This window comes from Galendromus occidentalis, unplaced genomic scaffold (assembly GCF_000255335.2).
Source record: "Galendromus occidentalis unplaced genomic scaffold, Mocc_1.1 scf7180000075420, whole genome shotgun sequence".
In the NCBI taxonomy this organism is placed as follows: Eukaryota; Metazoa; Arthropoda; class Arachnida; order Mesostigmata; family Phytoseiidae; genus Galendromus; species Galendromus occidentalis.
The window spans coordinates 588,950-616,586 of NW_003803410.1; the positions used below are offsets into that span (position 1 = coordinate 588,950).

The 27,637-nt window shown below is 50.5% G+C and overlaps 4 protein-coding genes across 4 annotated transcripts; 2 read left to right on the plus strand and 2 right to left on the minus strand.

The window, feature by feature from the left end:
* The first annotated feature begins 1,310 nt into the window (after positions 1–1,310).
* LOC100901373 (52 kDa repressor of the inhibitor of the protein kinase-like) lies at positions 1,311–2,027 on the plus strand. Its single transcript, XM_003737256.1, has one exon. The coding sequence runs from the start codon at positions 1,311–1,313 to the stop codon at positions 2,025–2,027; it is 717 nt and encodes a 238-aa protein (XP_003737304.1).
* A 4,244-nt stretch (positions 2,028–6,271) lies between these two features.
* Positions 6,272–15,793, plus strand: LOC100901516 (uncharacterized). Its single transcript, XM_003737257.2, has 9 exons — positions 6,272–6,404; positions 8,376–8,502; positions 9,622–9,780; positions 12,673–12,802; positions 13,984–14,264; positions 14,458–14,628; positions 14,759–14,921; positions 15,055–15,201; positions 15,306–15,793. The coding sequence occupies exons 1-9, from the start codon at positions 6,330–6,332 to the stop codon at positions 15,508–15,510; spliced, it is 1,458 nt and encodes a 485-aa protein (XP_003737305.1). The 5' UTR covers positions 6,272–6,329; the 3' UTR covers positions 15,511–15,793.
* Positions 15,794–16,597: 804 nt separating this feature from the next.
* On the minus strand, positions 16,598–17,340 carry LOC100907869 (cuticle protein 70, isoforms A and B). Its single transcript, XM_003737218.2, has 2 exons — positions 17,286–17,340; positions 16,598–17,080 (listed from the first exon to the last, which is right to left on the minus strand). The coding sequence occupies exons 1-2, from the start codon at positions 17,295–17,297 to the stop codon at positions 16,664–16,666; spliced, it is 429 nt and encodes a 142-aa protein (XP_003737266.1). The 5' UTR covers positions 17,298–17,340; the 3' UTR covers positions 16,598–16,663.
* A 4,034-nt stretch (positions 17,341–21,374) lies between these two features.
* LOC100908009 (uncharacterized) lies at positions 21,375–25,962 on the minus strand. Its single transcript, XM_003737219.2, has 4 exons — positions 25,594–25,962; positions 25,284–25,471; positions 22,592–22,848; positions 21,375–22,375 (listed from the first exon to the last, which is right to left on the minus strand). Exons 1-4 carry the CDS (start codon positions 25,707–25,709, stop codon positions 21,836–21,838), a joined length of 1,101 nt encoding a protein of 366 aa, XP_003737267.1. The 5' UTR covers positions 25,710–25,962; the 3' UTR covers positions 21,375–21,835.
* Between the last annotated feature and the right edge of the window lie 1,675 nt (positions 25,963–27,637).

Genomic DNA, 27,637 nt, shown 5'->3' on the forward strand with positions numbered 1-27,637 from the left:
AGGTTTCTGTAAGCATTGCGTTCTTTTTGCGAAAACAGAATCTTCGAGCCACGGGGGTCTCAGAAAGCGAGGTGTACTCATCACTCAGCCGCTGAACAGGTTCAAGAAAGCAGTCGACATTCTCAAGAATCACGCTCTCAGTGAGTATCATCGCAGAGCCAGTGAGAGCGCGAATGACTTTCTTGAGTGGCATGGAGACCGAGTCAATCTCGATATCAGAAATCGTTTAGTGAAAGCCCGAGAAGAGCAAGTTGTGAAGAACCGCCAGAGATTGATACCCATCGTGAAAACGATACTGTTGTGTGGTAGACAGAATATACCCCTGAGGGGACACAGAGACAACGGACTTCTCGATTCGGGCGGAGAAAACGCGAACGACGGAAATTTCCGTGCGCTCTTGAGATTTCGTCTTGATTGTGGAGACTCTCTCCTTGAAGAGCATCTGAACAATCTCAAACGAAACGCGACATACATGAGCAATAAATTCCAAAATGAGCTCATAGCGGCAATAGGAAAGATCATCCGAAGAAAGATAGTACGGGAGGTCAATGATTCTAAGTTCTACGCCGTGCTCGCGGATGAGACATCAGACGCCGGTAGGATCGATCAGTTGACGATTTGCCTGCGTTACATATCGACCTCAGCCAGCAAGCCTGTCGTCAAGGAAGTTTTCTGAAGTTCTGCGCCGTAGCTCAGAAAACCGGAGCCGCGCTAGCGCGTACCATCTTGGATGCTTTGGAAGAGGAAGGAGTCGACGTGAGAAATATCAGAGGTCAAGGATATGACGGTTGTGCTTCGATGAAAGGAGCTGGAAATGGTGTCCAAGCAGAAATTAAGGCCGTGGTGCCTCAAGCCCTGTACTTTCACTGCGCCAGTCATTGCCTCAGCCTCGCGCTCGTCCATTCCGCCGAAATTGTCCCTATCAAACTGGCCGCTGGTGTCGTCAAGAGCGTTTGTAACTTCTTCTGTAAGTCTACGAAGCGACACCAATGCCTGATGGATAAGATAGATGCCCACGCACCCACGTCGTCCAAAACACGGCTCAAAGCTCTGTGCCCCACTCGTTGGGTCGAATCGCACCACGCCTTCATTACTTTCAGAGAGCTTCTAGTCCCCCTCTTCCACTGTTTGGTTGAGCTCGGACAAGTCACGGGAGAAACTGGCGTGCGAGCATACGAACTAGAGAGCTCCGTCTGCAAATGCGACTTCGTGTTCGCTCTACTCACCATTGAGAGCTTCTCGTGCTATTTTTTCTCCCGTTGTCTATGCAATTACAGAAAAAAAGCCTCGATATTTTTGCCGCTCTCAGGATGGTCGACAACATCTTATCCATTCTTGAGCTTAAGCGTCAAAATGTTGAGACCGAGTTCAAGATAATCTACGATGAAGTCACAGAGATCTGCGCTCTGCTGGATGTCGAGATCAAAATGCCTCGCATTAGCGGTAGACAAATGCACAGGGAAAATCATCAGGCGGAGACACCCGAAGCTTATTTCCGGGTGACTATGTACTTTCAGTATCTTGACCATTTGATCCAGGAGCTTCGTTCGCTGTTCGCCGATTCTCGGCAAAAGGCAATGAAAGTCCAATGCCTTGTACCGAAGTATACCGTCAGTAGCACTTTCGCCGATCTCATTGAAACGCTGGACTTCTATCAGACCGACTTAGACTGCAGTGCCAGCGTTCTCAGAGGGGAGTTTGAATGCTGGAAGGCGAAGTGGGGCAGGAAGGCTGGGAACGAGCTTCCAGAAACCGCAATCGAAGCACTCAGCTTTTGTCCAAGGATCGAATATCCGAAGATCGCGACCCTCCTCCAGATATTTGCCACATTCCCCGTGACGACATCAACACCCGAGAGAACCTTCAGCTCCCTGAAGCTGCTCAAAACTTATCTTCGATCTACGATGGGGCATGAACGACTCAATGGATTGGCTTCGATGACTCTGCAGCGCGATGTACCGGTTAGTGTCGACGAAGTTGTCGATTTAATCGCCCAGGATCCGAGAAGGTTAGACATTGTTCTATAGGCGATGGCCATCGCTCAATCCGAAAGATCGTCGTTGTCGCTCATTGCGAGGAGCGGGGATGAGACAGAAGCAAGAGTTTGCCCAACTCATGACTCATCTCATAACTTCCTAACATCTAAATCGAATGATAACACCTCATACCTCCTCAAATTGTGTCCTGAGTGAAGTCAAAGGATGAAACTTTTAGCAAGGAGCGGCATCAAGCCGCCTCCGACTCTTGTAATATAATCGATAAGCTAAGCTAGCTACCTTCCTTATCATATCATATAAACATGAATGGTGCCTACGAACGGTCTCTTCATTTGTCTTCGGTTCACGGCGAAGTCGAGATCGACGAACCCCGGGATGAATGTTGGCCCCCCCCAAGACGAAATCCTGGGCACGCCCCTGCATCAGGGTTCACGTCTGAGTTGTGGCCTTGATTCCCGTAGGGCATGCCGTCAGGCTTTTCCTCTCAGTTCTGGCCCTGGTACCCGCGGAGGATGCCGTCAGAATTACTGTCGAATAAGCTCCATCCCGAGTCGACGGTCGAATTCTCGGACACTGGCGGATCCAGGACGCATGAGGTGAATCCCCCCTCCCAAAAATATTGTCGTCGTCATTATACTCGTGTGCAGGCCCCGAGGGAGCGCGTCATCATTCCGAGCCCGAATCACCTACGGTTCCCCTCCCCATTCCTAAAGAAGAGGTCCTACGTCCGCCTCTGCGCTTGTATCTATCAACGGATACTCTGACGCCTCACACGCCAACAAGAGATGGTGGCCGTCGCGTCGGCGGCGATCTTGATCTAACTAGCACACAGGAACTCTGCATGATGTGCCATGGATCCCTCGGATGCCCGATTCGGAGAGGCCTCCGTCCCTACCAATCTCAGAAGTATTAGTGAGTTCCGTCCGAGCTCCGCCTCCTCAGATGCTCTCGACTGACGCGGGTCACGACGGAGCCATCGGGCATGTGACCGTAAGCTCAGTAGCGGCTCTCGAGTGGCTCCACGGGCAACGGCCACAGTCAGAGCGCTCTTCATAAGAAAACAGCTCCGACGCTCCTGCTATTGACTCTACATAGATCCTTTTCTGGTGGATGTGTCGCAAAAGAGTGACCGTGCTCGATTTCACTAATTGATGAGTCAGATGTCACGTATGTCACATATGGGTTTCCAAAATAGGGTGTGGAGACGGAGATTGCAGCGATGTATCAAGACATCGATTTACTCGGAGAACGATGGTAAGACTATAACGCTCCGCTCGTCTTCTGTGAGAACTCGGATGCTTGTGCCAAAGAGCGAAATTGGCCAACATCCGTCTTCTATTGGTCAGAAACAATAGAAAATCGTTCGAAAAATAAGTCATACCTGGTAAGAAAGCGAACGCAGGGCATTCCAGGCTTTTGTCTGATCAAAAGAGTATCGAGAATCAAGTCGTCGCGCCGTAAACCCTTATCTTTCCATGATTTAAGGCGTTCAGATTTTTGTTGCAGCAATCTCGCTGTATCCTGGAATAGAACACGAGCTATCCGACGAGCCGGACTTATAAAAATATCAATTATCATTGGGCGTCTATGAAGACACATCAAAGAGAAACGAGTTGGCGGCCCGCGCAGCCCTGCCCCAAATAATTGTGCTTCTACAAACAACCGTGAGAAACAAAACTATTTTTCTCTTCGTTTCCAGACTTAGCTCTGACCTCACGGCCCCCGTTCCCGTTCCAAACGCCCCACCGACAAATGGGATGGTAAAAATGCCGCAGTGAGCATTGTCACTGTATCAATCAGGGTCGAGAAAAGTCTACACGCATTCGGTAGTTTTCTCGGTACTCTGTCCCAATGAAAATAGTGCCAAAAGGGGATCGATCGAGGACTCAGCGCGGGCTGAATGAAGTATTCGTATCGTTTTCTCTCCGGCTCTTGATATCAAGAAGTAGCTCGGTGGTTGATACCCGCTGAACTCAGATGGTGAGAATAGATTCCTTCCCGGATGGGAACCATGCAGAGAAATTGATCAACCACTTTGACGTTTTCCTCAACATCGGGTAGAGCACAGACCCGAATGACTTCAATGGCGGCATATTATGTCATGACTGTCTCACTCGACTGACTGAGACATTGCGACTTTCTCTTCAAAGGAGTCGCGATCAGTTCCCGATGGCGGTTCCGTGACGGTTAGCGCACCCCTCTTGTGCAAATCCGCAGAATAATCAGGAATATACGATCAACGTTACGAGGCGAATTCTTCCGACGTAGTTAGACCCTTATCAGTTTGAATTCTGTGGATGCTGTGATGTATCGAATCGAGAAGAGCGTTGTCGCGCTATTCATGGCGCTGCGCGAGTGAACCCTCCACTGCAGAGCACTATTTTGATTTCTTTATACGAGTCGTCTCATGCAAGCCCCATCGATGCGGTGGGCGAAATTTGTGCTCCGATCGAGATTTCGGCTTTGACATTATATGTCATCAGTCATCACGCCATACATACCTTGTGTATATCCCTCGAGCGTCGGGAGAGACGCTTGTTCACATGGAGAGACCGCTACTCACCATATCTAGGATATTCTTCTGCCGCTCACTTCATGTACCGTAAATCCTCCAATAGTGACCCGGGCTTCTATTTTTCAAATACCTCCGGCGAGGGGCTTCTATTGGAAAGGGGCTACTATTGGAGGGGGGCTTCTGATATTCCAAGAGAAATCTTGCTCCGGAAAAGTGATCATGGATAAGGGGGGGAGAGGGTGTTCCCGGTCTGGGTGGAAATCTTTGGGCGCTGCAGCCCAGATTCTATCACGTCAGCTCTTCCCCAGCCGATTACGGCAGTCCGGGGTCTCCTAGTGGAGAGCCTCTATTGGAGTGAGGCTTCTATTGGAGGGGGGCTTTTGTTTCCTCGAAAGTTCCGGCAGGGGGGCCTCTATTAGAGAGGGGCTTCCATTGGAAGGGGGCTGCTACTGGAGGATTTACGATATTATATTTTCATCATCTTTACCGTGACGGTTGTCAATTATAATTGATCTTAATTTATGCAGGCTCCCGATCGGGCCATGGGCCGCGTCATCATCTGGGAAGAGTGAGTGACTGAACTCTGAGCTGATACACGTAGCCGATGTTGGTCCCAGGCGCAAGGTCACAGACGGATCGGATTCCTAATCCCGCGGTCGAAATCGGCGGTTGGGCCTGCTTTCCGAGAATCGCTGATCGGGCTTATTGTGAGACTGAGCTGCTCGCCGTGAGTCATGACCTGCCAAGGAAAACAATTGTAGTCTTCCCCAAAGAGATCCCTTGTCACCGAGAGACCTGAGACCCAAGCTGAGGATCCGAAGAAGTGGAATGAGAAAGCAATCGACTCAGCATCGCCATGCTCAAAGACCGGCTTTCCACAATGAGGCTTCTTCTAGGGAAGTTTCGAATTATATACCTATTGCACAACGAATTGCTCGCAAATATCCGTTCCGACGATATCCAGGAGCACCGGACGGAAATTCTGATTGCTCATTATCGACAGCTTCATTAGCATGTAGCAACTGATCAGCTGTTTCCGCATAAAGGCGAGATCCAATCCTTGCATTCATTCATATTGATGAGTGTCTCGTGCGATCGATATTCCCAAGCCGAAACACGCCGCTGAGCGAAACGAGGCCGGCCGCCATCTCCCGAGGAAGATGCCTTCCCAAGTCTTCATCGATACATCGGATTGCCCCCGAGGGAAATGGAGATTGATAGGGAAGTTCTCTCCTTCGATCATTGTCCTTCATAGGCTTCATCCTAGCTGACGCTCTCCGACTTATCTGATCCAGGCTTCCAGTCGCTCAGGGGGGGGGGGGGCAGCCGTCTCAGAGCAGGCTTAGCCGCGAGCAGACTGAAAACTCGAAATTCTCTGCTGGGTGAGAACATGGATATCGATTCCGGAGTGCACATTTGAAGATGACACTACTCGCCACGAAGTTTCTTCTCGCCCAGAACGAAGGGCTCCTGCCACCTTCTGTGATATCCAGCGGCCCCCGGTGAGGGAAAGCGCGCTTCCACCGCAGCGAGCAATTCTCATTTTCATTCGCGCGGCGCTCGCAGCTCATTCACGAATTCACCACTGCGACGACGACTCGTTCCGTACCGGTCAATAATCCTGAGCGGGGTATCTCCTCGACCCGTGACTCTCAGGGAAAAGTGCTGACGATTTAAGGCTCCCATATGCAACCGAGAACCGAGAATCTGTGAAGGCAGCTAGAGTCACATACCGTTCTGCGGATGTAGTTTGTTCAGATCTTCGGGATCCGGATACTAGTGTGTAATCTCGTCGAAGAAGTTCATATTGACCAAAAATGTTCGGGACTCTCTTCGATGTGCTGCTGCATATGTTCCAGATCTGGAATGTGTACGCTCAGTCGATGTTACAAGTAAGCAACCTAATCTTCTACCACTTAGTGTTCTAATCCATGGTCGCTCCCCGCGATGCCGATTAGAGGCCGCGGGGAGTCGGGATCTTCTCTCGCAATTCCAATAAAGCCCAAGATCGAGGGCGGAACCAATACTCCTGACGATTTTCAATTTCTCCATCGATTTCGAGAGCGTGTTTCGCGAAGTGAGAGAATTGCTTCTTTCGCAAGCCATCGATCTCACCCTCCCGAATGCTACGATCGAATAAGATCGGCCCCCCTTCGAAAGCTCCGTCCCAGGGAGCGATTGTCCTTGTAGAACTTTCCTAAGGTACGGATCGTTTTTGTTCAAGTTGGAAGCTGACTTCGCATTTCCGACATGCCATCATGAATCTACATCTAGATTGTTTGTGCAAGATCCATCGGCTGGCATTCGTTGCAGAGTTCTCAGCGAGGAATAAAGCGAAAATGCCGTCGTTGAGAGAGTCATAATAATAAAGATGTCACCGTAAGTTGTAGACGTCTAATACTGCTCCCGAAAGTCGGGTTCGGTCCCATTTGCGTCATATTCGGGAGTGCCGTCACAGACACGTTCCGGTGGCCGACACTCTCGTCATTCGTTTGTATCTCCGCAAAGCATCACCTGCAATCGTGAGCGCTTTCTGTTTTCCCCTGCAAGCTCTCATCTCTCATAAATTCATCGTATGAACGAAGTCTTTCAAACAATTTATCGTCTCCCTCTCGTGGACCGGTTCAGAGCAGATTGACTTCCCCAACAAAACTGCTCCTTCGAGGGGAAATTCTGAAAACGTGAGACGTTCTGTCACCGCGGAGCTCCGAGGCTATAGGTTTCCGAGAAAGATTTGAAGTATGAGAAATCATTCGCTCCAGGATCACAATATCGATTCCGAAGCGCCTCCTCCGAAGTCAAACGATGTATCATTCAGAGATCATTCTGCAACTCTACACTTTGCTCACCTGAACGGACGATCCTCGATAGTTTCGGGGACCGCAGGGGGAGCGGTTCATAGAAGCCCATCAGAGCAGACTTTCGAGACCCACGAGAGTCGGCGTTGCCATAAATGATAGCTGAGAGCGATATGCTTCGATAATACTAATATGATCCTATCGGCGGACCAGCCTTAGACCGAAGGATGTTAAGGCGTGTTAGTGATCTCGGAGCTCTTATCATGGGACAGGCTTGTTGAATCGAACTCCCACTCCAGCGCTCCGCTCTCATTGATGTCGTTGAAGGCGTATATATGCAAACCTCGAAACCATCGAAGTTCGGGTCATGTGTAAAGAATATTTCATCTCGTCGCACGGGACGACGAGAGACTCCGAGATATTCAACCTCTATTCCTCAATTCAGCGAGAAACGTGGGTACTTCGGGAACCCGATATGCGGGAGCATTCGTCTGTGAGTTCAAGGCCCGCAATTCGCGAACCTTCCGGGGAATTGCACAGCAATTCGGTGGGACGACGGAATTCAATGAGCGTTCCGATCTGAAGAAGAGGGCGTGAACTCCGGAACTCCTGGGCTGTCTGAAGGGGAAGCTCGATAAGTTCTCACCGAGACCGCTGGCTGAGGTCCTCATACACAGAGAGGATCCCCTTCGTGCGTTCGACTGGACCTGCGTTTCTCGTTTCCGCTCGCGGAACCCACCGGTCCGCCAGACTTCTCTCGCGGCGCTCTACGCACGTGCTTCCACCGTTGATAGAATTTCCCACGGTTCTCGCTCACGCATGAATTTATACCAGCTTCCCTGCTAAGTTACACCGCAGACAAGTGCTAAGGATAGGTTAAACGAGATCATTCAGCAACGTTTTAATCACGAGAAAATGTTCTCCGAGATGTCTGCATGCATGCCTCCGCTTCTTATCAAGCTGAATGCTTTGCCGAACTCGGAAAGCCCCCGAACTTCCCGAACTTTTATAAAGACCCAAGGATTTCGGAAGGCTCGCTTATCTAATTCCCTCTCATGATTCCAGGGTTTCGGTGTTTCCATGTTCACGATATCATCATTGGACCTCTCGCGAGCCTTGAACGCCACGGTCTCTGAGGTCTCGCTGCTGAATTTCACCCAAGCGGTCGCCGCCGTGATTGGAGCCTTAGCAAGTAGGTGTATTATGGATCATAAATCATTGAAGATATCGTTGGAAGTCTAAAGAATCCCACCGGGAGTCTCCCGTATCATGTGGACCGTCACGGTTCACCTGGCTGTGACAGGCTTCCAACCATATCGCACCTCCGGAATTCTGTTTATTCGAAATAAGTTCTGAATTGAGGCAAATTACGTCATCGCAATGAATGACGAAAGAGCTATTAGATAGTTTCCAGGGGGTCGGGTCTCGAGTGTCTTACGGTATGAATACGATGCCCTTAAGCAAGATGAAATCCCGCGTCACGGAACACCCGCTATCTGACCGGGCGCCAAGTGATCGACGACCGGCCAGCCGACCAAACGGATGAATTATTCGGGTTGCCTGATCCGTTCAAACGATGGGGCACTATATTTTCTCGAATGCGGCTTCACAGAAATTTCATCGGCCCGGGCTTACTGTGCCATGAGCCATGAGTCGGGATAGCACCCGCCGTATAACTCTGACTGACAGGATCTTGTCCGCAAAGGAGTTTTCCGTGTCATGGCTCCCCCATCGTCATTACAGAATCTTCTTGATCTTGATGTTCAGAGTCTTAGTGTACTCTCGGTACGAAACTCGAATGAGAGGAATTTTCGGGAATCTGGTTCTGATGTAGATGCTCGGGGTTCAAATAGAGAGCTTTGTCGAAGCTCCAAGCGACGACGGGGTCGTCGTTTTTCCTCGCGTCTCGTCGCCATCATGATCTCTGAACCATCATGAACAATTTTACGTTATACGGCGGCCGCTGGAGCCGGAAATATTTGTCCGCTGGCGTCGGCATACGCAGAGGATTTGCGAAAACACCCCGGTGGGCACACAACCCTATGCCTACTTCGGGACAGACTGAAATAATAAGAGAAAAGTTCACAACTACCTTGTTGACGAATGAACCACAAGTTTGGCTGACTTTTTTTTTCGCGGAGGGATTGTCTCCCGATTGTCGTCCGCTGTACAGTCCCCTGCCTTTGGCCGCATCAATTGTAACAGAATTTTTCCGACGACCGATCTTTCAGGAGAGAGCATCACCACTAAGCAGCTCACTATTCCCGGAAATACAGACGGAATACTTGTCATCACCAAATATTGTTTCCAGGTGGACCGTTATATTCATACGTCAAGGTTCATTACCTCCTCGTGGGGGCGATTGTTCTCCAGGGTATCTCACAGGCACTCTTGCCCGTTTGCGCCGACATACGCATCGCCCACGGTCTATACGCTCTCAGTGGGCTCACGCTCCGATTCAGCGAAGCGGGTGAGTCAGAGCGGCGCATCTTCCAGCATAGATATCATCCACACTCCGTCGTGTCGTCAGTACTCCGATGCCCGACAGCACATACGAGGAGCATATCGTTATTCGTTGAGGACTCGGTTCCCCGTCAGCGTCAAGAGGTGGATTGCGATCATGCCGAATTAATTTCCAAATGAAGGCCTCGCAGAAAACCATCTCAAGATGCATCATTGATCGCTTATGAAGACTGGCTATAAAGTTGATCGGAGCGTCGAACCACTGGGGGTCATTACTTAGAATTCGTTTCGTACCCTTGAATAGTCGTCCGATTACGGACGGGTCCAGACGAGACTACAATGCACATCCGCTCCAGCCAAGCTGGGCTCGCCTAGTCTGGCTGAAGAATTGATGCATCCTTGACTTCTGAACCCTCCCTTGTCGACATCGATGGCTCACTTCTTCGCTCTGGTCATGAGCATTTTTGATGACATACCACGTTGGTTTCCACACCACTGCTCACACTAATGTGAACAAGCTCGAGGAAAATGTTCTGACAAGAGTAACATCATCCCGTGAGATTCACGGTTGAATAACGGCATCTGGAATCATATACAAGGAAAGAATCGCGCGTGAGTGATGGACTCGGTCGAGTCACGGATGATTACCTAATCGAAGAAACGGTCTTTGTTCCTTGAGTACCGTAACAATGAGGAAATGTGGCGGTCTCCGATCAAGCTTGATTCCCTGCGCAAAGGAATGATTGCGACTCCCAGAATGATGAGCGAAAACAGAAGAGGCGTCCTCTCAGGTTTGGATAAGTGTGACTAGGTGAATGAATTCCGAACGTATGAGAAACCGGAGCTTTCCTCAGAATGTGCAATGAAGGTGTTGGCTCCGGTCGTCAGATCCTCGCAACTTTTCCAAAATAATGACGACCGCAAACAATATCGGAAGGCTCACCGACTCCGCGTCGCCCCTACCTTCCCTCTTGAACCAAGCTTTAGCTTCGACTAATTGTTAGTGAGATCATTCTGATATGACTTGTCGAAACGAAGGGAATGAATGCATCAGCTGGTGGGAAGAAGGGGGACGCTATCTCATCCCCCTTCTTCCTGTATAACTTCAGTCGAACCGATCATCGCTAGAATGCCCACGCGCTTCAAGAAACGCAATAATTAAAAACACGATTGGTACGCCCTCGCAGCCATTCCAGTGGGGAGACAATGCTCCATCAGCGAGAGCAAGACGCATTCGATTATCCGGACGTATTCCGTGGAGTCCAAGCGGAAAATCGCGATAGATCGGAGAAATCACAATCGATTCGCGTTGAGGAGCAGCGGTCGGCTGCTGCCGGCCGCACGCTGGCGGGCCGGAGCTGTCTTGTCAGGATTCTGGGCGCCAGAAAGAGTGACGATCGGTATCGGTGGTATCAAGACTCTCCTGTTGTTGGCGCGCAATGGACTGTACTTCATTCGATTCTCTGGAAACCTACCTGCCTTGTTCTGCGTTCAGTTTCCTTGATCGAATGCACGCCGAGATCTTGATTTCCTTTTCGGGAGAGAGAATCAGTTCTCCAATTCCGTTCCCGGGCAATCCCTCCTGACTTGCTTCAGCGTCATCCGAGCAATTTCGAATTCGAGTCCCGGACTCCGGCGGGGAGCCAAGCAAGGATTCAAGTTTCTCCCTCCTCGTGCCGGTCATTCCTCGTCTAATGGTGCTGCGCCGGAGTCCAATGTGAGCGAATTATGCGCATTCTTCGATGGAACGTCCTTTCCCCCTAACCCCGGCTGAATGCCGTGTGTGTGAACTCCTCGACCGAGGCATGCGGGACCTAACAGAGGCCGTAGGATACTCGCTTCGGGCCCAATATTCCAATTATTGTCCCGAATCAACTCAGAAATCAAATGATCCGTGTGGGTTTTCTTGAATATTAAAGACTCGTCGAACGACAAATTCGTTCCTCAGGCCGCCATTTGAAATCGGCTCCGGCTCTCCTGTGGTTCCGACTGTGTGTGTTTAGGATGACGAAACCATAATTCCGCTCAAACTGTCCCAAAGAAAAGAGTACCGGATCCGTCAGCCGTTTGCCAGTACGTTTGAAATTCAAATCGCGCGGATTAAAGATGTGCCATGACCCCTATGCCAGCCAGAATTCGAAGCTGCCATCCAATTGACCGGGTAGCAGATTCAAGTCCAGCACGATTTCGAAGTCGTTCAACCGCGTGGCTGGCTCACTCCGCTATGACGTGGATGACAAACGCAGTGCCGACGCATCGACATGTCCCGTCTCCTCTGCCGGACCTAGCTCATGAATGGTCAAGGACAAAACTTTTCTGATCGGCCAAGAAGAGCCCGGCGTCTGCTGTACCCGCGAAAGCGATGAGGGAAACCTCGGACCACATTGAAGGCGACAAGAGTCGGATGGGTGCTGAAAATTCCGAGGGAGGAGGAGCTACATACTTCCCGAATAATCACGGACCCGTCACCCTCTGTGCATTCAAGTGTGATCGGCGACGATCCGCTCTTAATGGACTGAGGATTGATTCTCTTAGTTAGCCTTGGGTCACAAACTTCAGGATGGAAGCCTGCTTTCTACTTGAGGTTCTTGATCGTTCCTTAGGATCGATTAAAGCGGAACGCGGGATAGCATTTAGTTGCTCACAAATTGCCGTTTCCTCAACTTTGAAGCTCGCAGCGAAGTTTTCGCCACGATCGTGTCTGTAAGGGCAACTACTTGTAGAATTCTTACTTAGTAATCCTTCTCGAGCCGAGATTGCGTAAGTTCTTCGAAGTTATACAGCCAAGCGTTTGTTCGAGTGATCCAAACGCACGGGTCTACCACCGTTTCAGAAGTCATTGCTCGTGCCTCTCCCCCTTCGTGTAGCGTACTTTCTACATTGAGGCGCTTGATTTCAGGAAGCTATTTACTCCTCATGGCGGTGCACAAATCGCAGTGGATATCAACGGTCATACAAGGATATCATCTGATGTTCGCGGTAGGATCTGGAATCGCTCCGCTGATCACTCGGCCTTTCGTCACCGAGCGGTGAGTTCAAGATAAGGAGTGGAACCGCATGAGGGCTCTCGGAAGAGTTCGCTCGAATCTATGAATCTGAATAGGATCGGAGTATGCTTTGACGCCCATGGCTCGGAGACCGTTTCTTCGAAATCTCTGCCGAAAAACTGGGAGGACAATGTGGATTGGAGCTATCCATTGTGAGATGTCGCAAGACATGGAGAAGGCAGATGCTCGTGGTTGGACAAGTCTCACATCAGCCGAGGAGAAGGCGCCAGAGAAACGGGATAGTTGTCGAAGAAAAAAAAGATAACATGTGTTCAGAACTGGTTTTGACCGCCAAGGTTCATAGAATGCAATTTAGTCCCGGCTTGACTTTTGGTCGATTTTCTTCGTGGGGGTGTACTGGTTTTATTTGGGGAAGGAGATGTGAGAGTATTTTCTGGGCGATAGATTTTCATTCTGCTCGCTATTGTTCTTAGGCGTAGAAGCAGAGACAGGGAAGAACGAAACGCAGCGGAGAAGGCAGACGAAGATGTGTCAAGGTCATCCTATTTTTCACGGCTCCTGATGAAATAAGTGGCAGAAGTTCAGATCAGAGTAGTTTTGTTCGGGGCACTTCCACGTCGTCAAACCCGTCGAATCGATGCCGTCGTCGCTCGCTCCGCAACTAATCGTGATCGGTCGTGGAAGGTGGGAATAAGCGAAGAAAGAATCTTCTGTTCTTTGAACGTCGTTCCACTGACGAAGGTCTCCATCCAGAATCTTGTATGCTTATTTCCTCTTTCCTACGTCTGCTCGTTGAATGTTGTCAAATAGTATTTTATATCGGGAGATCCCCTATTTACGGAGCGATACCTCGAGTGCACCTGAATCCATGTGGGTCATCATTGGGGTCTTCCTGCTAGCTTTTCTGCGAGGACCTTGTCTGGAATATTCGGAGATCTCGAACTGCGAAGATCGCTCACTGTACAAGGGAAAACGAGCGGAAACTAGAGTATGAACAAGCGAAAACTAGAGTATGAACAAGCGAAAGGAGAGAGGGCGCTCTCCGAGGAAGCTTTACAGACGTAGCGCTCCGCAATAGCTCGCTGGGGGAGGTCCCTCGTTCAGCGGCAATCCTGACGGAGAGTTTCAAAGGCATGTAATAGTGGTGATATAATGCGCGAGTAGGTAATTAAATCAATTAAAAAGAGAATCATCTCTTCCAGAATCAATTCCTCGAACCGAACGATCAACTCTCGGAATCCATTCGCATCTCCTTTCCCGTCAACAGCGGCGCAGGCCGACGCGTTACATGCAATTCACCGGAATCCCCCTCCGCCACCGAGCGCCGATCCCCCGATTTTCGTCGCGCCCGTCGCGCGGTATCCGGGCGCGGATCGTGTGCCGAACCCTAGTCAGGTGTACATTCCGTTCGCATTGTTCGGAATTTTCGCGATCGTCATCGCCGGATGCTTCTACCTCGCGCACCGCTGGGCACGCGGAACCGGTTTGTCTGTGTTTTATCCGTAATGAACAGATTAAATTTCCGCTCTTGATCTCCATCAGCAGAACTCACTACGATCTACATCGCTGAGATACGCATCGCTTGGAATATTGTGTAGTTTAAGGAACGGTTTCGAGCCGTCATGTGATAAACTTGTCCTGGCAGATTGATATGAACTGAATGATCATCCACGCAGGAAAACCACGTCCTGCTCCCCGTCAGTCCCTGCGGGAATGGGCTCTGACCCTGCTTTGCGCATGTCATGCATTCTTGTACGTGCACACATTCGTTTCGGTCACGGATTTTCTCTCAGTTTACGGCATACTGAAGGGCATGACGCGTGCGGATTCCCGTCTGCTCCTGACCGGTAAGTTCTATACCAAGTACTATAAGTTCTATCTAAGTACTATAACATTTAAGAAGGGTTTCTGACGAGTCGATTATACCTGAGCGATCATCATCGCTAGGCTCTGAGTCTTGCCATATCAACATTTTAGGCCTGATGACAGCTTTCTGCTGTTTCCGCACGATACCCGTTGTATTGTCGGTGAAACTGACGCCGGCCAATGTCCTATTCCTCGCTGACGTTGCTCTCTTGGGGGCTACAGGCGCACTCTACGCTGTGGGACACAAAAGTCACGCGCACTTGTGGTACTGCAGGTAAGGACAGCGACTCAAGGTTGCATTCCTCGCTATACTCTGCTACACTTGGAATGGTCTCTCTCTCGGCGATTCCCGAAAGATCTCGTGGGGAACATCAAACATCTGTTGAAAATGTCTTTGTCTTTCGCAGCGTTTTCCTCGGAGCTGCTTTCGCGTCCATCTATGGCTCAGCAAACGCGTGGCTGATATCTAAAGTTCGACTCAGTCAATTGCAAACGTGTGCCGTCGTTTCAGCGGCGGCTTTTGGTGCCGTGATGCCGTCGCTGCTTGTCGAAAGGTAATCTACTATCGCCCGATAGTTTAGCGTATTAAAAAGCCGGTTTTGCTTCAGTTCCGTAATCCTCTGAAAAAAGAAAGAATGCAAATGAGTGCTTTTTGCAGATGGATTGAAGAACGACCGGGCATCTTCCCCGTCGTTCCTTTGGTATCAGCTGGTCTTCTGAGCTGCGTCATGATAGCCATGCTACTCGCTGCTCACGTCATACCTAGGGACAGCGACCAGCTGGATGAAGAGAAGAGTTCTACGACCCAACTCTCCCAGAAATCTTCAAAGTCTTCAGTGTATAGCTACTGGGCTTACGATTAGCCGGAGTGAGTCTGTAGTAGAGGTTGTACATATGAGTGTGAGATATCTCTCGATCCTGCTCCATGAGTTCGCGGTGCTGTTCTGACCGCTTGAGCATTCAAGCGAAACATCCCAAGAGGTCATTCAGGGGTCAGTCATTGTTCATGGTCCTCGTCTGGCTCGCAGGCTGGACCGAATTCAGTCATTGCTGTACAGAAATCGACAAAGTCATGCCTACTCAAACGCCATAGCTGTCATTGCCCCGTAACCGCTCATCGTTGGAATAAAGAAACCCCAGGATGGTGATCGAGTACGGACGTTGTGGTAGAGCTTTAGAAAAGCGTTTCAATCAAGCTTTCACGGACTGGTAGATCACCTATCATCGCAGCCCACAACGCTACAACTCTGGATTAGAGGTCTCCGACAAGGGGGAGCTCCCCCCAATTCTCTGTACGCCCGAAACTGTCCCCGTGATTCTCCCTCAACCTCTCGAAACCCGTTCGATGTCCATGTGAGGTCGAGAATGCCTGCAAGTATAATCGCGGCGACACTCTTCCTCTACATAGCTCCCGAGTATTTTCCTGACCTTCCAGCGGTTCTTACGGGTTGGAGCTCTCCGCAAGGATTGGCACGAGTCCCGGTTCCCGAACAGGCATGGAGAGAATCAGTTCCTCTCCTCGACACGGAATCTGAAGCTTCCGCCGCCTTGCGTGGACAGCAATATTCTACGCCACCTCTGTACGAGCTCAAATCATATCTGTATACAACCTTCCTTCTTGTAACTTGCATGAGGAACGAAAATTGTCGGAATCAGAAGAGCCGAATCAATCACGAAGCCGAATCCGAAGCCAACGAAGAATCATACGGATTAGACCTTCGTAAGACCACGTTATGGACTCTTGTCGAGCGGGTTCCTGAGTACCAAGACCGGGTGGCCGTTTTTCGTCAAGAATGTCTCCGCCCGGATCGCTTCTTGAACTATCGATGCTAAATCGGATGAGTCACGAATGCTGCAGTGCTGACAGAGAAGTCTGAGGCCGGATCATTTGGCTTCTTCATCAATTCAGTCCGAGGGGGAGTTGAAAACTGACAATAAATTCCCTCAATCTCGATCACTTCCTTGATTTGTGTTTATTGATGGCTATGATTTTTACAGGGGAAGAATAGACTGAATCTACTTCTTCTTGATCAGGGGAACGTAGGCGGCTCCGTATCCGTGGCCGTAATAGCCGGGAGCATATCCGTACGAGAGGGGAGCCGAGTAACCGTAGGCAATGGGAGCGGCAGCCTTAACGATGGGAGCGGCGGCGAGAACGGGTGCGGCCTTCACAATGGGAGCAGCATAGACAGTGGGAGCATGCACGGTCTTCGTGAACGTGGTGTAGGAGGTAGCGAGAGGAGCTTTCACGATGGGAGCAGCGTAGGCGATGGGAGCAGCCTTAACGATCGGTGCAGCGTATGCGACAGGTGAAGAGTAGGCAACGGGAGCAGCGTAGGCTGCGGAGGCATAGTGGTAGGGAGCAGGGGCGTAGTATCCTCCATAGAGGGCTCCGGCCGAAGCCTGGGAAACGACAGCGACAGCGAGGACGGCCTAGAAAGCAACATTCAAAAGTTCAGAATAGCGCATTCGGAACCTCACCATGCAGGAGTCCATCTATACGCCTCGACTCATGGGAGAGCACAGAATCGCGAACGCCACAATCTGAGGAGACGAAAAGTCTCCAGGTCTCTGGGACGTAGCACGACCGACAATCTCGCACGGAGGAAGGTTGGCGGGGAAACTCGGGGAAACTCACGAGAGCGAACATGATTCCTGTCTGATGCGAGCGAAGGCTAGACACTTGAATCCTCAGAAGTGCGGGCTTGCTTAAATAGTACACTGCCCGTTCTTGCTTGAACGATAGTGAGCGAACCCTTCCCTGGATCGACCTTGAATGAGACGAGACGGCGACCGCTTCGAGGATCCTCTGGACGTCACCAGATTCACTGCAGCGAAGTTTCGTTGACCTTGGTCGGGAAGATCGACGGGGAAGGCTGACCGCTCGAAATGAACAGTTTTGCTTTCAAGAGAAATTTTGGCAAGCGCTCGACCAGAATCTTTTGGTCGACTCCTTCAGCTGGGGGATGGCCCAGAAGACGCGAGCACACCCGTCGTCGGACCTGACTCAATCGAATCAAAGGACCGAAAGTAGACACTTATCGCAGGTCTTGACGTTTTTCGCCTCCTCATGCCGTAGCTCAAGAGCATCTCCCTACCAGCGTAGGGCCAAGAGCTTGGATCAAACCGCGGTCTGAACTCAACAGATACGGATAAATTGCTTCGGCCTCGCCTGATACTCGAAAACACTCCGACTGGGGCGCCTAAGTATGCAGAGTCGCAGTAAGTGAACATTCGACTTGGCGAATTCAGAAAAGTACATAGATACCTTAGGGTAATTTTTCAGCTGCCGTCGGCCTTGGATAGGTCTTTGACTCCGTCGCCGCGTGAGCATATCCAGAAAGTGGCTCAATTACGTTCAGCTCCTCGGCCGGCAGGCCGCACCGCTGGACGGGCGATCGAGCTTGAAACCTCGCCAAGGAACGAAACGCCCGTGCTGCAGGCCGAACGCGACAAGATGACTTCGGAGAATATTCGACCGATCGTCGAGTGGAAGTCGCGCTGTGTTCCGTTACATCACCGTGGCTATAGCACAAGGGAGGAGCGGATAGCCGTTTTTTCGGGGTATAATGATGAGTCAGTGATCGGTTCGTTCTCTGCTCCATACGAGCGTCGGAGGATGGACCGGCTGTTTGAGTCGTTTTTTGATCAAGACCTCGTTCATCGCTTTTCATGGATTAGGGTTGCTGACGGTGATTGGAATAAACTTCATGGTGGAATGGATTTACGGTTTCGAACAGAATTTACCCGAACTAAGAAGGTGGAACTCCGAAGGGAGTCGAGAGCTTCGATGCATTTCCATGGGCTGCAACTTGTTTCGATAATTTCTGCGAACCCATGGAGCGTCCTTTTCTTGAGCTACAGTTCGGATTTCGTCGTGGGATTGGGAATCCCGCGATACAAAACTCTTATGGGTCGTGGCAGGAGACAATCGTTCCGGTACGGCTCCCGACGTCATCAAGTTCATACCATCAACGAAGTTTCGAGACCGTTCTTCCACTAGCACTCCCACTAGGTGATCGGAGCCGTCGCTTATCTCGTTGGATAGAGGTAGAGCGTGTCGTTGTCGGACAATCCCGAGATCGACAGAGTTTCATCGCGCAAATTTCGACATTCGATATATAAGCGCTTGATATTCCGGACAGATGAACTAAAGTCGACCGCTGGTTATCCTTCGTCGGGCAGATTCCGAGCGGGGAAGTGGAATCAATTTATCCACGGCTGCATTGATGGTGAGAAGATACAGTCAAGTCTTCCTAAATTGAACCCTCCCTAAATTAAAAACCCTCGCTAAGTTATAATTTGAACCAATTTCCAGCAGCGCTCCGATAACTTATAACATAGACTTTCACCATAGAAATATTTATAAACTATCGCTGGAAGAGGAAGAATAGGAAAAAACATGAGCCTTCGCTAACTTATAACTTATAATTTTCTCCGAAATCGGTCTCCCGAGAATTATAACTTAGGAAGACTTGACTGTACGAGATTCATCATCATTAGTTCACCTCCTGCATGAAAATCGTTACCGAGCAACACGTTCCATGAGGAACGAGAAAAAACCAAGCCGAAAACCAGGCTCCTCAAGGCTCATTCAAAGGTAGAGCTCACCGGATGAGATCCGGACGGTACTCGAACGATGGGGAGTTCCAGGGGAGCTTGCCAAGGCTCTAAGGTGGAGGATAGATTGCGGCCAGAGTCGTACAGCGCTCAGATCGAAGGGCTATGGAACGGCTATTGGACGGCTGTGGGATGGCTCATTGGATCATTGATGAGCTTATCCCGAAGAATGTCCAGTGCCAAAGATTTCTCTCGAAAGAACAACACGAAAATGAACAGCAAAGGGTCCATCTACTACCGAGTGTCTGATGAGGGAAGTCATAAACCTAATTTACCCGATATTGACAAGGTCGCTGGCGAGGGTGTGATATAGCACACCGACTTCAAGCAAGCTCCTGAATTCAAGCGGCTCGATCCTGTCCTAACCGTTGTTTCCCGCGAGGGGATTGGACCAAAACTGAGACCATGTCCCTCTATCTCTTCGTTGCGTAGAACCTTCCGAGTCAAAGCTCGCGAAACCTCTTCAAGCGTCTCTCTGCCCCACCTCCGCTTGCTCTCGAGCCTACAAAGAGAATCATTGGGATCATTCCATCTTCTCTCATCCTCAGGGATGCAGATCTATCGTGACATACAGAGTTTTCGCGGCGCTCGTGGCATTTCACCGCGACAGATCTGACGCCTTACACTCCTTAATCATCACTGATGGAGTCAGACACTTTCTTGTCGTCGGTCCGACCTTCTCACGGACGCGAACGATGTCAAGATGGTCAAGACCATCGGCGGCGTCTCTGGATGATTTCGCAGCATGGGCGTCGGACATGAACCTACTTTTTACAGTTGAAGAATTTTGTCCTTGTTGGGTCCTGCGAATAGCTTTCGATACCCCCGTTACCTGCTTCAGAATTTTTCAATAACCGTCTTCTCAGGGCGTCGATTATCCGTGATCTCGGAGCTCATCTCGACGGAGCGCTAAGTTCCCACACTGTTGTTCGGGTAGAGAGCTGCTTCCTTTTAGAATGAATTCTGCGAGCTTCCTCAGTTCGTGATCTTCATGCGTTCTTATATTGCGTTCCATATTGCCCATTTTGAGGATAGGCCGTCAGGTCCGACATGCCGGCACCGCCCCTGACGACGATGAAAACGGGGTCCAACCGCAAAAGAGGATACCTCTCCCGTCTCCCGACGAGATCTATTGTCCTTCTTCCGACTCCCTACAGAATAGCGCCAAGTTCCCGGGGGGCTAATTTGGCATGGAATGCTTTTCAGCGAGATCTCAGACCCCGAACCCACAATTCCTCGTCGCGGTTCCTCCTAAGAACCGAAGTTAGCCGTCCTAACCAGGTAGGTCCACACGACTCATCAAGACTTCCCATGCACACCAGTGATACATTGTCCACGACAGCTGACCACTTCACAGAGCATGTGGTCATGTGGTCTAGCACCAATCCCCTCTCCGGAGCGAATTGATGAATGGCGACCATTTACAGCGAATTGGCTTTCAATAGAGGCATTTATTATTTGGAAAAGATCGGCATCTCTCTACGTCACTCTCGCTCAAGTACGGCAATATATATTTACATCACTAAATACAATACAGCACGGAGTGCCCTCGAACGCACCGGGGTCGTCGCCCGGGACAAACTCGGAAATCTTAGCTAGAGCCTCGGAACAATCAACTGGATGTGATCAGAGAGGTTCTATTATAATAATCCGTGTCCTGAGCGAGTTTTGGATGAGTTGAAGACATCTTCTACTTGAAAATATGTGTCGTGTTCGTTTGTTCATCACATCACTATCTTCATTTGGATGACAACTCTCTTGCGCGAGATCAAACGTTTGGAGGGAAGTCTTTCCGGCTTCTTCGCCGAGAGCTTGCTCAACTCTTCTTCCGGGTTAGGATACGTCTCCTCTCTGATCTCGATATACTTCCCGCTTGGAGCATGAAAATGTGCACGTAGGACGGTTTCGTATTGCACTGCTTCTTGTACATCGGCGAATCCTCTAAGCAGCTGAACATCGAGAAGTTCCTCAGCCTTTCATCTATCTCACTCAGATCAGCAGGAACTTGTTCGATTGCGCCATGAGCCCTCAAGCTCACGCATTTCAAAAGTTCATCTATCGAGGATCCACCAGAGGGAGCTTCTCGTTCGACATCTGGCATACATCACGGAATCATGCATGAACCTTCGCGTTGGGACCATCGTTCTCTTCCTGAAGCTTATCGGGGATCGATGATCCTGACTGACACGACCGCGGATCCAGTCCGCGTTTTCCGAAGGGTTTTTCGCCGAAATCGCTGCCGTAACAAATATCATAGACAGGCTATCATCAACAGCTGTGGTAAAAACACACTGCGCACAACTGATTGTGGGTGCTAAAAAGCTAAAATGATCTAGGTTCCATCTAGTCCATTGCAGAATACGGCGATTCTCAGTCAGAAACTAGCTTTCATTCAGAAATCGGAAACTTGAACTTTACAACTGGGGGCTCGAGATGTGACTCGAATAATGCCTGTAGCACCTCTTTTAGTTTGTTCATGGTGGAACGGAATCAATTCTCTATAATATCACTCGAGGACCGAGTGACTACTAATGGGAGTCCAGAGCTCTGACATTTGAGGATTCGAGATTATTTTCTGCGGCCAGCGTTTCGAGCTTCGCCCAGAGCATTTGTCGGAGACAGAGATGTGACATCCGTCGCTTCTGCGGTCAAGGACCCATTGGTACCTGGAGTATCGGATACTCTCGAAGAGTCACCGAGTGCGACAGTCTCCGGGCGGTGGACTTGGATTTGATTCTTATGAGCTTCCGTAGCTTCTGTATTGCTGGCAATCGACGACGAGGAATGCTCGTCTCTTTGAGTAGATAGTTCCCGCTTCAGCTGCTTGATTGAATCATTCAAGGTCGACGACATCTTGTCATCGAGTTCGACCTTCACCTGCTGGATCGTAGACTCGATGCTGGCCTGAGCTCTCCGGACCGAAACCTCGATTGTGGAATTGAGCCCTCGGGCGAGACTAGATGAATTATCCTTCCCGGATATCACATCCACGACGGTTGCGATCGAGGCGTCATTAGAACGTATCGCCCCGTCCAATTGCTTGTGCTTGCTGCTCAAAATATTGAGCTGTTCGCTCGTCGAAGCGAGAACGCCAGCGACTCGGGTTACCTGAAGAAGGAAGAGTTAATTTTTGGTCTCCATCGGGTGATCAGGCTTGAGGATAGCTCCAATGATTGGGAATCAAGACTTGAATCAGGGGTCGCCTGTGAGACCGGAGTCAAGGTTGAAGACGAGGGCTCACAGATTGGTCTCGAAGCCGATTTCGAGCCGAGAATAAAGAAATAGCAGTTCGGAATACGCGTAAGGAAAGGATAGGACACTCACCCTCAGCTGGACATCACTCAAACTCTCGTTAAACTTTTCAAAATGGGACGGCATCTGTTTGTTGATTGTATTCGATATCTCGTGTCGGAGCTCTTCAGCGGAGCCGTTAACGAGTCTGAGGTTTTTGTTGATGAGCTCTAGCTGCGAATATAGATGACCAACCAGTTGCTCGATCTGGCTCTGATTGGCTCGCATATGAGTCAGTCGCTGCTCGATGTTCCGAAGTGAATCCGGGATGTGCTTCCCTTCGGCATCGGCTAGGGAAAACAAAAATACATCAATTCCTCACTTCTCGGCCTTCCACTCCAGATTAGGCCCTTGGGAGCTTGACAAGAATGCTCATCGCACGGGCTCACAGTTGATTCGAAGCAAATCAGACATCGCCTAATATAATCTCGTGAGAACAAAGCATAATGAGATGAGCACAATGAATTGTGAGTCGAACGGAGGAAAACCTTTCGATGAAGTGTCGCAGGTCGCAGTATAATGGAACCTCAGTTCAAAAGCCGCCGACGGAGAGCCTCCGCACAGGTATGGAAGTACGGACGGAGTCGGCTAATTCGAGAACCCATGATCAGGAGCATGCTTCGAGGGAATAACTCAAAACAGAAAAATAGGCTGCAGGCGGTAGATCACCTTTGACGAGATGGTTTCTGAGTAGAATGAAGTCATGTTTGAGGCCGATGTGGAGCCAGAGTAATGTGGCAGATACAACAGTGCCGATCAGCACGATCAGAAAAAGCCAGGCCGGCACCCACATACCACTGCGCGAGCTCCTGTGAATGTGTCAAAACTTCCGTTGGAGGAAAGTTCGATTGCTGCACCTCGTTTCCGCGGCTCTAGGGTGTGCAGGCCGATCTGCACCACGTTCGATCCCAGAGAGTTTATTCGTTTTTGTTGTCGTTTATCTGTTCGTTTTGTCCTCTTTTCCTAGCTCCCTTTTTCTGGACAACACCGGAGGGACGGCATCGAGTGATCGACGTGAATGAGATCCAAAGGCGAGAACTCGACATTTTACATTACACAGCAGGAGACCATCTAGTCGGAGCGGTTCAGGGAGAATTATCAGAGGTGAAGAGCCAGAAGTCCCAGCTCCTGCTCCTCTTACGAGTCGACCCTTTCTTCCAGAACGCAGCCTTTTTAAGCTTTCTCAGAACCATAAACTGACATCTGGGTCACACAAACAGCTAGCCCACTTAACATATGTGAAGCGCGTGATCATTCCGGGGGAGTTTAATCTAGTTTGGGGACTTGGGAAGCATACCGGTAGAGTCCCGGACCAATCAATAATTGCGTCCTGTAACCCCATCCGTTGCGTCTGGAAACCAGCGTGTCGGATCGGGCAGGAATTTTTTCCTAGGAGTTTCACGACGGACGCAAGATAGCCCGGAGTGGCGGTTCCTCGGCATCACCTATGTATATCTATACCGCATAGCCAGAACACGGGATAAATCGACGCGTCTCATCGTAGACCGTGGAAAGCCTCTCAAGATTGTATCGAACTCTGTCTCACGAGCTTCTGGGCTCGACTACACCTAGAGGGAAACAACGGGTGCCGCTGCCTCCGATTAAGTGCTCGATGACGAGCGACTCGTGTGGGCCAGCTTGACGAGCTGAAGTCAAATGTGCACTTACTTGCAGCAAGCCGACGGATGTTTCGGACTACCTACAGATGGGTAGCCTTCGAGGTCGGAACCGGAATCTGAATCGTTCCTGAGCAGGGGGCCCTGAGGGCCGGGAGGATATCCTCCGCTCTTGTAGACGGCTGATAGAGACTTCTGACTCTTCGCCACGAGGGCGTCGAGTTCCCGGCGCTTCTTCATCTTTTTACAGGGTACGCGAATGACAACATCGTGTCTTCGTTCAGAAACTTCCAAGTCAACCGAACGTCGGAGCATCGCCATCGTTCTTCGTTGCCTTGAGGAACAATCAACCCGAACAGCGGTCGCGACCTAACAGACGAGGACCTGCCTAGTTCACATTTGGGAGGAATCTTGGCCCGCCTTCTGGCAGCAGCACTGTTGATGTTGTCCTCGGGAGGTTAACATACACTAGGGGTTTCTCTTAGCGAGCCAGCCAGCCAGCCTCTGATTCCGAAGGCAGCCGCAGCGGCAGAAAAAGGGAGAGGGAAGTCCATGGAAAACAGGCCCATGAGACGAACGCGGAAAAGAGCGAAAGGACTCCCACTCCTCTCTCGTCTCGATTAGTTCAATGGGAAGGTCTGCAGAATCTCCGTGAACCTCGAGGTGTTTCGCACGAGACACGTTCATTACGCAAATCGATGGAGCCTGCAATGAGCCGCGTCTTGGTGTTGCAGGCAGGACAATCGCTCTCGCCGTCAAGACCGCTTCGACGGCAACAGGGGTACCGCTCTTTCCCGTCGGCGACTCCATCGAGTTTGGACAAAGATACCTGACGAGTGCGCCCCACGCGTATCTAGGTGGCGGGTGGATTTCGCACCACCTGAAGCTCTTAGAGGCCTCGGCTCCGAGAGCTCGGGTTGTGCTGATCTCTTCCGTTAACTCCGTGCGCTCAAAGGCGGGGAACCATGATGGATTCAGGCAATACTGAGAGCAAATTGTCTAGAAACATGCTCAGAGGCATTCCGGACTCGCGACGAGTTTATTCCCGAACTCAGTCAATCAATGCCTCAAGTTACGTAACTCCGATCCACCTGCATATCGATACTCACCAAGAGCTGTTTCTATCCTGTCGAGTCGCCGCGAAATTTTCACTATCAACCAGGCTTCCATGATGAGCACAGCTAATACGAAGCCATAGAGGAGACATTTGCCAATCTTCGGTAAAGAGTCCAATTCGAAGAGATTGTATCCGTTCAGCGAGAGTGGTTTATCCGCATCTCGCTTGCGCTTGCGTTTTCTTTGAACGGAAAAGTTCCGTCAGACCCGCGTGTCACAGCGGAGCTCCAGAATTCGCTACGAGTTTCGTTGACTGATTGTGGGTGAAGTTTTCATGGGAGTGAATATTCCACCCCGCCTCACCTTTTGGCGAAAACTTTTTGTCGAGGAAGACTGATCCGTAGAGTGTCGCCGCTAGAGTCGCTGTCGGACATGCTTAGCGACAACAATTTAGCGGCTTCTCTGTTGACAGTTGTCATGCTTCCGGCTCGGGTATTCCTGCTTCCTTCCGGGACACGAATTTCTGTACGGGATCACATGGCGACGCTACAAGCAACAGGTTCACCGGTCCGGCTCCCCTATCTCTTTGACAGCTTCTTACCACTGAAGAGGGCAATCAAGCACTCTCAGCGGATACATCGGCCGTAGTGAGGAGAAATCGCTAGCCAAGCCAGAAAAACATTTCCAATCGAGTTGTCGTCGAACTTCGGCATTGCCGCGGATCATTCCGAAAGATATGACAACAAGGGAGAGCAGCCGAAACGCGGACGTAAACACTTGGGAGAGAGGAGGTTCTTCTACGAACGAAAGAACAAGGACCGCCATGAGCCCATGGAGCTCGGGAGGTCACCGAGTGATACCGAAAGAGGGTACTCGCGGAACGCTTCCGACAGTAATTCAGCGTCTATTAAGTATTGAATCTCCCCGTCGTCGTGACCGGGGCCCTCCGATCCGTGAGCTTGAGCGATCTCTCTCTCCAGTGGTAGACGAGCATATGTATATCTTCTCGAAGTGTCTCGTGGGTCGACGAACATCCTTCTGGACGAGAATCCTCGGTCAAGCGAAGGACCTACCTGGGACCTACCGATTCTCAGTCTCGAATTCTGCGGGTTGTCAGTAGAAGCTACTCGTGTACGGGAATGGCCTCGAGGAAGACATCCTTCCTCGCAAATGAATACCGCATATCCTCAGAGATGCATTGAAAAAGCATCAATTGCTGGACGAGCGAGCGAAGGACCTTTCTCTCACTAAAAGTTGATTGCCTCCAATCGAGTGCCGAGTACTGAATAAATGAGCTGGCCGAATAAGCCATCGTCCATGACGTGCTGAGGCGGTCGAGGGAAGCTGCCTTTCTGCGGCAAAGAGTTGTCGCGATGAGTTCCGTCGCCAGTGATTCCGACCTACGCGGAATGGCGTATAGCCCAGAAGACGTTGAGGCCGGCTTGGGCTGGATGCGTGAGGAAGGAAGATAAGCTGCATTGACGTCATCTGGCACCCTTGGCCAGGGGTGAGAATCTTTGCGACAATGTTGCATGAGCTGACTCGCAACGAGCCCAGGCGAACCACTCGAAGTCTGGCTTTCCGAAGATTACCGCATGCTCCTTGACTTTTTTTCACACGTCCGAGAGGAAATCGGAGCCCGGTGACGAGTTGGCCGATGTATAGCTGATATCTGATTATCCCTCACGCTAGACTTATCATCATCGACAGTCCGGATATATCGACCATCGGAAGATAACCATTCTTACCATCTGGATTCGCTCCCTGATTCCGACTGCTGAGCCTGCTGCATGTCCCGATGCTGCGAGGTCGAAAGCAGTGTCAGAGATAAAGGCACGTCTAAGCGGTCTTGTAAGGAGATCGTCAATAAAATTCATGCACGAATACCTGTGTTCCCTCGAGCGATTCTCCCCAAAACCTAGCAATCTCAATGGGAGGGCTGATTCTCTGGGGACCAGATAATCTAGAGGCTTGAATAGGTCCTGCGATATATTCTGCGGCTCTAGAGCTGGGAGAATACCTTGCAGGCCAGGAATTCCTCCCATAATCGAATTCCGAAAACTACCCTGAAAACTCCGCTCGGGAAGCGCTACGGACGCATACGGGAACGTCCTAAGCTGGAATACGGCGGCCCAGTGTCGAACGCTGTGTTCCGGATTGATGTCTTCACGTCATCAGTCTTCATTCACCCGAGAGAAAAAGCGATGGACCAGGTCGGACCCGATGAAGATCACCGAGATTCCATTCGCGACGAGACCTTCCGCCAGCCCTTGAGCTCCTGGTCAGATCATCTGCCGACAATGAGAGAGGACACTCATGCGGACGACGGGATTACACCTTGTCGGCGTGCTCATCGACGGGGAAGATTTCATTTCCGTCACACAGAATGTTCAGGTTCCTATCCGTG

Excerpts from the sequence above, each read along its gene's own strand:
- LOC100901373 (XM_003737256.1), top strand. The coding sequence starts at position 1,311 with ATGGTCGACAACATCTTATCCATTCTTGAGCTTAAGCGTCAAAATGTT.
- LOC100901516 (XM_003737257.2), top strand. The coding sequence starts at position 6,330 with ATGTTCGGGACTCTCTTCGATGTGCTGCTGCATATGTTCCAGATCTGG. Across the intron at positions 9,781-12,672 it reads GCTCCGATTCAGCGAAGCGG|GAAGCTATTTACTCCTCATG; the intron begins GTGAGTCAGAGC and ends GCTTGATTTCAG. Across the intron at positions 14,629-14,758 it reads TTCCCGTCTGCTCCTGACCG|GCCTGATGACAGCTTTCTGC; the intron begins GTAAGTTCTATA and ends TCAACATTTTAG.
- LOC100908009 (XM_003737219.2), bottom strand. The coding sequence starts at position 25,709 with ATGACAACTGTCAACAGAGAAGCCGCTAAATTGTTGTCGCTAAGCATG. Across the intron at positions 22,849-25,283 it reads CAGGATAGAAACAGCTCTTG|CCGATGCCGAAGGGAAGCAC; the intron begins GTGAGTATCGAT and ends TGTTTTCCCTAG. Across the intron at positions 22,376-22,591 it reads TGAGTGATGTCCAGCTGAGG|GTAACCCGAGTCGCTGGCGT; the intron begins GTGAGTGTCCTA and ends TTCCTTCTTCAG.